At 61.6% G+C, this 7026-nt stretch overlaps 3 protein-coding genes across 3 annotated transcripts; 2 read left to right on the top strand and 1 right to left on the bottom strand.

Annotated features, from left to right (window-relative positions):
• Positions 1 to 69: 69 nt before the first annotated feature.
• On the top strand, positions 70 to 1251 carry MNEG_12309 (hypothetical protein; the record flags this gene model as incomplete). Its single annotated transcript, XM_014039221.1, has 1 exon — positions 70 to 1251. The coding sequence occupies one exon, from the start codon at positions 70 to 72 to the stop codon at positions 1249 to 1251; it is 1182 nt and encodes a 393-aa protein (XP_013894675.1).
• Positions 1252 to 2229: 978 nt separating this feature from the next.
• Positions 2230 to 3419, bottom strand: MNEG_12308 (hypothetical protein; the record flags this gene model as incomplete). The annotated part of the gene is made up of 5 exons (XM_014039220.1): positions 2230 to 2290; positions 2488 to 2576; positions 2745 to 2815; positions 3031 to 3064; positions 3234 to 3419. The coding sequence occupies 5 exons, from the start codon at positions 3417 to 3419 to the stop codon at positions 2230 to 2232; spliced, it is 441 nt and encodes a 146-aa protein (XP_013894674.1).
• Positions 3420 to 5282: 1863 nt separating this feature from the next.
• On the top strand, positions 5283 to 6919 carry MNEG_12307 (Tetratricopeptide repeat protein 30A2; the record flags this gene model as incomplete). The annotated part of the gene is made up of 6 exons (XM_014039219.1): positions 5283 to 5405; positions 5615 to 5697; positions 5919 to 5991; positions 6262 to 6385; positions 6626 to 6765; positions 6896 to 6919. 6 exons carry the CDS (start codon positions 5283 to 5285, stop codon positions 6917 to 6919), a joined length of 567 nt encoding a protein of 188 aa, XP_013894673.1.
• Positions 6920 to 7026: the final 107 nt, after the last annotated feature.

Here is a 7026-nt window from a genome sequence, read left to right as displayed (position 1 = left end):
GGCGCGCACCGTGAGGACGCTGCGGCGCCGCTGGTGCGTCTGTTCCCGCTGCTCAGCAATGCGCTGACCATGCTGGCCGCCGTAGGGCGCGGCACCGCCGCCGACCTGCAGCGGCGCGAGCTGGCGGCGGCGGCGGGCGCGGCCGCGGCGGCGCAGCGCGACGCGGCCGTTCGCGGCGGCGGGGCCGGGTTTGAGGGCGGCGCTGGCAAGCAGGGCAAGGGGCTCAAGGGCGGCAAGGGTGTGGCAGTGGCCGGCAAGGGGATCAAGCGGAAGCTGGCTGGTATTGCGGGCCTCACGGCGCCGCGGGCACACGGGCCCGGTCAGCACGCGAGCCAGCAGCAGCAGCAGCAGCATCACGCCCTGGCCCCGGCGGCGGTGCTGCAGCAGCAGCAGCAGCAGCAGCTGTACCAGGCCGCGGCGGCTGCGGCGCAGTACGCCGCGCACATGCCGGCGGTGCTGCCCCCGGGCGCGGCGGCGGTGGGCGGCGGCGGCGGTGCGCAGGGGTTGACGCAGGTGGTGGTCATCTTGCCGCCGCCCGCAAGCAGTGCGGCGGACCTGGTCACGTCGGCGCAGCAGGCGCTCGCCCCAGCTCCGCCACAGCCGCAGCCGCAGCAGCAGCCGCAGCCGCCGGAGGGGCTCACCGCCAAGCAGCTGAAGGGGTGGCGGCGCCAGCAGCGGCGGGCTGAGGCCGGCCCCAAGAAGGCGGCGGCGGCGGCGGCCAATCCCAACCTGGGCGCCCTGCAGAAGCGCGCAGCAGACAGCCTCTCGCCCGGCACAGTGTTCACCGCCGCCAACCGCATGGCCGCGCTTGAGGACGCGGCCGCGCGGCGTGCTATTTACAACGCCGCGATGAAGGAGGCGAGTGATGCGGCGCGGCTGAAGGCGCAGGCGCAGGGCGCGTCGCCCGGGGTCGTGGCCAACGTGGCCAACCAGGCTGCGCAGTCGTTTGTGACGCGCCTGGGCAAGGCCCTGCGGCAGCTCGGGGTCGCGATGCCGGCGGCTGGCGGCGGCGGCGGCGGCGGTGCGGATCTGGGTGTTCAGGGCGGCGGCGTCAAGAAGGCCAAGGCCAAGGCCAAGATGAAGCCGCCGAAAGCCAAGTCGCCCAAGGTGAAGCAGCCCAAGGCCAAGGGCAAGGGGAAACCGGGCGACAGCGGCGGCAGTGTGGAGAGCGGCAACGGCAAGGGGAAAGGGCCCAAGGGGGCCCGGGGACAGGGGAAGGCGCGGGGCGGATGGCACCATAATGACGGCTGAGGCGGGCACTCATGGGTGGTGGTCAGCCGCGGCGGCAGCCCCCAGGGCCGCTATGCTGCAGCTGCGCTGCGTCCCGACATCATGGGCATGTTGTGTGAGTGCTTGTGTGTGTATTTAGAGGGGCGCTGCTTGAGAGCTTCATGTTTCTAGTGCTTTGGTGGTCGTCTGGCCCCGTGCCCAAAATACTTCTTTTGCTTCACCATGTCTGTTGACATGCTGTGCTAACGAGCATGCAACTTCACAATCCCATGTGGCTGGTGGGATGGGGTTTGCAGGTCGCATGCTAACCCTGCGTTGCCCAGTGCGCGATATGACATCAAGTTAATTGTTCATGGGCTGAACTTTGCTGGTGTAACTAGCAATGTGGTGATGGGCACAAAGCTTGTGTTACACACGTGACGGCCATTGCGGCCGTGCTTGCAGTGCATATGCAAGCAGGGGCAAACACAAAGTTGTGTGGCCACGACTCTTGGTTGCTGCGGGAGTCAACATGACAGGCTATCACAAAGACACGCGGGTGGACTGCTGTGGATGGTGGGTGCGGGGTGCTCTGCTCAATCCGCCGGCTCTGGTGGGCGGTCCGATACCAGTACAGTTCGTCGAATCAGAGGAGCGGCGCCCAAAAGTACAGGCCAGGGCGCAGCGCTCGAAACCAAGGCGTGCAGGCAAGGCAGCAAACACGTCGGGATCATCTGTGACCTAGGCTGGCCAGGCGCGGGCCATGCATCCGCCAAAGGTGGGGGGATGGAGCGGCACCGCGCCGACAGCAGCGAGCGGGTTTCACGTAGAGTTGGTACTGGTCGACTCAGCAAGGGCGCGCGACTGGGATCCGCAACGCCTGGGTTTGATGGTGCTTGTGTGCCATGTGTGTTGGGTGTAAATTTACTGCCAGATGTGCCTCCAACCTAGCTGCCCGCCACGCCAGCAGTGGGCCAGGAACCACACGTGCCTAGCGAGGCGGAGGTGAGTGCGCGGTCTTCAGAGCTTGTTGCCGTAGACCTTGTTGAACCAGGTCTTGAGGGTCACAAACAGCTCGTCCCTGGTGGTGTTGGTGGCAAGGGGGCATGATTGATGGGACAGGTAACAGGGAAGTGCGATTTTGGCAAAATCATGATGCAATGGCAAGCCAAGAAGCTGGATGAGGTTGCCAAGGCTAGGTGGAGCCTGTAGACAATAAGAAATGCGAGGATAGGCTCAGGCGTGACGGCCTCCAAGCAGAAACAGTAGGTGTCCCACCTGTCGGGGCCGACGGTGAGGTAGCGGTAGGTGAACCAGCCGGTGACGGCGATGCCCACGAGCTCAACAAAGTCCGACACCACGGGGATCTGAGGGTGGTGCGCATGAGAGTGACAGTGGGTTTGATGATGAGAGGGGTTATCTTGGGAGTGTGGGTTGGGGCCAACCATTGCATTGGGGGCATGCGTCATGAAGTACTGTACGGAGATCTGGGGAGCATGCACCAGCGCCGGTTGAAAGCATATCGGCACGCGCACCTTGTCGACGGTGTTGACAACATTCAGGGCGAACGATGCGGCCACCACGGTGCCGACGGCCACCACGACAGCTGGGGGTGACGGGTGGGAGGCAGTGAACCGTTTGAGACGCTTGATCAGCATGCCATCCAGTGCATGGCTTTTTCTAACGGTGCCATTGATTGATTTTGCGGGGCGACAGTCAAGGCCGGCACAGCCAGGGTTTCAGAACACGTGTGTGCAGCATGGCGCTGACAGCCGAAATATCTTGCAGCATCTGAAGATCGCAGTTTGCTGGGCAGCTCACCAGCAGGCTTGTCCTCGGTCTTCTCCCACTGTGCCTGTGAGAGCATATGGCACAGATAGAGCATTACATACGTGGGGATGCGGTGCTTGGCGGCACTGCGGCGCAGGTCAAACACTGGCAGGTGATCACAACATCCCGCCAAACCGCCGAGCGGCAGACGCTTGTCCCAACGCGTGCGCAGGTTGTATCTAAACGGCTCATACCTTGATGGCCGCGGTGGCGTCAGTAGCGAAGGCCTGGACCTTCTCCTTGAGCTCCTCGGTGTCGAGACCACCAGGAGCGGCAGCGCGGGCCCTGACGGACCTGATCGCCAGGGAGGGCCTCACCATGGAGAGGCGAGCGCCGGTGACGGCGGGCTTCACAGCCATGGACGCGCGAGAGGACAGCATGGTGGCAACGGATGTGATCTGGGGAAGCGGGAGGTGTGGTGATGGATATGAGAAGCTGCGGGCAAAGGCTGCGAATAAAGTATGTGATGGGGAGCACCCGGTCGTGCCTTTTAAAGTTGTTGGCGCCAGTGAGTCGGTCAGCTCACGGGAAGCTGGCGGCCTGGCCTCATGCGGCTGCGTAGGAGCGCGCGCTGCCCATCTTGAATTGCGCATTAGATTGCTCTATACCCAGCTATCGGCGTCTTGCGAACTGTCACACCCTAGATCCAACGGCATACAGTACCGGACAAGCCCACTTGCCTCGCGACTTGTGTTGGCAACTGCGGTTCACATGGCGCTTGGTTTGGAGCTGAAGGCAAGGATTTCGGCACAGCATCCGTCCGACCACCTGTGCCGGGCACAGGTCATGAACCCCTTTACTCACACCGTTATTGCGGCACAGTCAGCATCAGCCATGCGCAACCCCAGTTGTCTGTGTCACCCTTTCACTCCACTTCCATCAGGCACGTTACGCCGCCATGTTGCTGAGCGGGGAGAAGACTGTTGAGCTGCGGCGTTATGCGATCCCCGAGCGTTTCCTGGGTGCGTGACCTGGAAGGGGTTGGAGGGATTGTGCGCACATAACTTGCAATTGAATCCATAATGCGCTGAACTTTGCTGGATACCTTCAAACAGCAGAGAATGCCATGCCAGTGGAGCACGCTTGACGCTTGATCAACCCCTTCACACACCGCAGGCCGCCCTGTGTTGCTCCTGGCCACTCCCGATGGCGACGAGGGGCGGTCCACGCTGCCCGATGTCCTGCCAACAGGTGCAGCGGCACAACCAGGCCTGACAGTGGTGAGGATATGGGCACAGCGGGGATGTGTATTGCCAATTTCCAGCATTATGAGCGCATTCCTTGGAGTTGTTGACTGAGCAGAAATCACTGCCAACATGTGTTCCGAGAGTACTCAATTTGCACGCTCAACAGCCGCCACGCCCCCATTCATCTTGCTGGATACAGGCAGGCACTGTTGTGTTCTCATCTCAGATTACATACTCAAATTATGAGCAATTCGCAGCTGACACGGCGCTGCACAGGGTGCCGCCTACTGGGACACCTTACGGGTGGACGCCAGGTGGGCTTGCGTCTTGCGCTGCTGTGGCGCCTGGAGGGTCTGTTCATGCAGCAGGTGTCCTGAAGCCCTCTGCAGGAGGCTCCGTCTGCGCTTTCCAGCATCGAGCAAGCATCCCTCCTGCATCATTGTCCCTGGTCTGGTCAACCCCTGCAGGTGTGACAACGGCTTTGTATGGCTGGGTTGTGGCGCGCGCCGAGACGTTGCCCCCCAAGCTTACACACGGAGTCATGCGACGCGTGCTTAGCTCGTGGTTTGAGGAATACAAGCCGGCAGAGCAGGATGCGGGATGATACAATGTTTGACTGCAGTTGACCAAGCGTGAGTGAAGTAGAACATCGCAGGGATGTCAAGATGTCGATACTTTTTTGGTACCGTAGTTGCGTAAAACATGGGGTATCCCGGTGTTAAGGCACTCATAGGTGCCTGCTACAGTAAGTGATCGCATGATTTTTGGCCAAAGCCACATGTGGCCGCGGTGATGTTGCCGCGACTGTATAATAAGCAACATACAGATTCTTCACATAAATCTGACACAGACTATCTCACGGTTTGACTTTGATGACGATCTGTATGTGGGATCTTCTCGCGGTCCAGGGTCCTTCGTTTCGATCCGCATAATCATCATAAGTCAATCGATCATGCCCTATTGTAACTTGACCTCGTGAGCAGCGGTGTTGACATTGCCGTTGACGCTGCAGCGTAACGTGTAGACGTCCGTGCTGCCGCTGGCGCGCTGTTGGCGATGGCGTTCATGGAGCATCAGCCGCGTGCCATCCCCGACGGGCAGATCACACAGTCCGTGTATGGCTACATACGCGATCAGAAGTGGCCCGACGCGGTGGACGTTCTGCAGCAGCAGCTGCTGGTGGGCACAGCAGGATGGTCTGTGCACGGACTGCTTGCTCTGTGCTTTGAGCGAGGCAATGTCAAAGCCAAGCACCAATTGCAAGGCCAGGCAGAGCGACGAGGCGAGGGGCCAGTAGCATGTGCTTTTTCGCCACGCCGAATGCCGTGTCAGCATGTGCCGCTGTTTGCGCAAGTGCCAGTCCCAAAACGTTGCGTTTCCGGCCGCAGGAGACGCCAGAGAGCCGCGCAGCACTGTCGCTGCTGGGCCACTGCTATTTCCAGACCGATGAGTTTGAGCTTGCCTCACAAATGTGAGGCGGCTGTTGAGCGTGTGCAGCCGTGCCGTCACTGCAGCTGCTGGCTCGTTCTGGGGGTGGCGCCGCCACCAGCATATGTTGCTGGTGCTGCTCCCCGGTGTTTGCCCACGCACCACCTTGGGTACTCTATCGCTGCCGCACGCCACACCCAACATCCAAGCAAGCCTCAACCCTGCACCCCCTCCTCATGCTGACACAAATATACATTATTTTAGGTACGATCAGCTGTCACGCCTGTACCCTGAAAATGAGGACTACCCCTTGAGCCTGGCGCACAGCCTGCACAAGGTGGGCGTAGTGGATTCTTTTGAGTTCGGGGATGAGCGCCCGCAAAATGGTTTCCCGGGGACAGTTAAGGCGGAGAACACAGCCGTGTGCGACCTTGGCCTTTCAACGCCGTGTGCGACCTTGGCCTTTCAACCGTTTCAACGCCTGCGTACGTGGTGGGGCTGGCTGAGGCGTCCACGTCTGCAGCACATTCGGCTGCTTCACTTGACCCGCGCCAGGTAGGGGTGCCTGCCACCAGGCGCCAAGTCTTCCGAGCCGATCCCACCGCAGGCGGGACTATACGCGGAGGCGTCAAAGGCGGCTGCGCGCGTGGCGTCGTCGGCATCGCAGAAGCACGCACGCGCTGCCGCCACCCTGCAGGTGGCTATTGCCTATGAGCAGGGGGATGTGGCAGGTGGGTGCGAGCTGTACGTGGGCAGAGGGAACACGGGCGGGCCGCTGGGCGCATTCGGAGTGGTGGCGGCTGGCTGCTCTGCGTCTTTCTGTGGCAAGGCAAGAAGCAGCCACCGCCGAGCGTTATAGCAATTTTTTCTCAAACCAGACCTGACCAGTTTGTGCCGCATCTCTTGGATCCACCCGGCTTTCTTGCCCGCACAATGCGTGGTTGGTTACTTGCACACACGCATGCCTGCAGCTTGCCGCCGCCAGCTGGACCAGTGCGGCCCTGATGACCCGGGCGCTGTCGCCAACGCCGGCTGCCTGCTGTTCAAGGAGGGCGATTACGCGGCAGCTGCCAAGAAGTTTGACGACGCTACGCATGCACTGGGGCGCTTGGTGAGGGAGGCGGCGGTTGGCATGGCTCCAAGTGTAGCGTGGGTGGTGTGTAGTGATTCAAATCGCGCAGCCCGCACGGCCACTGCTGGGAGCTTTTGTTTGGGGCGCTTGCTCGCACACGCACTTGCAGCGTGCCAGCCCCAGCCTGCCATAACTGGACACGCTTGCGAGTCCGCGCGCCGCCGGTTTCCATCCAAAAGATCAGCACTGCATCCAGGACCCGACTACACCTGGACACCACACCCCAGTACTGGCCCTGGC

The sequence above is a fragment of the Monoraphidium neglectum genome, assembly GCF_000611645.1.
Source record: "Monoraphidium neglectum strain SAG 48.87 unplaced genomic scaffold scaffold03178, whole genome shotgun sequence".
Classification (NCBI taxonomy): domain Eukaryota; kingdom Viridiplantae; phylum Chlorophyta; class Chlorophyceae; order Sphaeropleales; family Selenastraceae; genus Monoraphidium; species Monoraphidium neglectum.
Note: the sequence above shows the minus strand (reverse complement) of the source record. Positions and strands in the feature narration are given on the sequence as shown.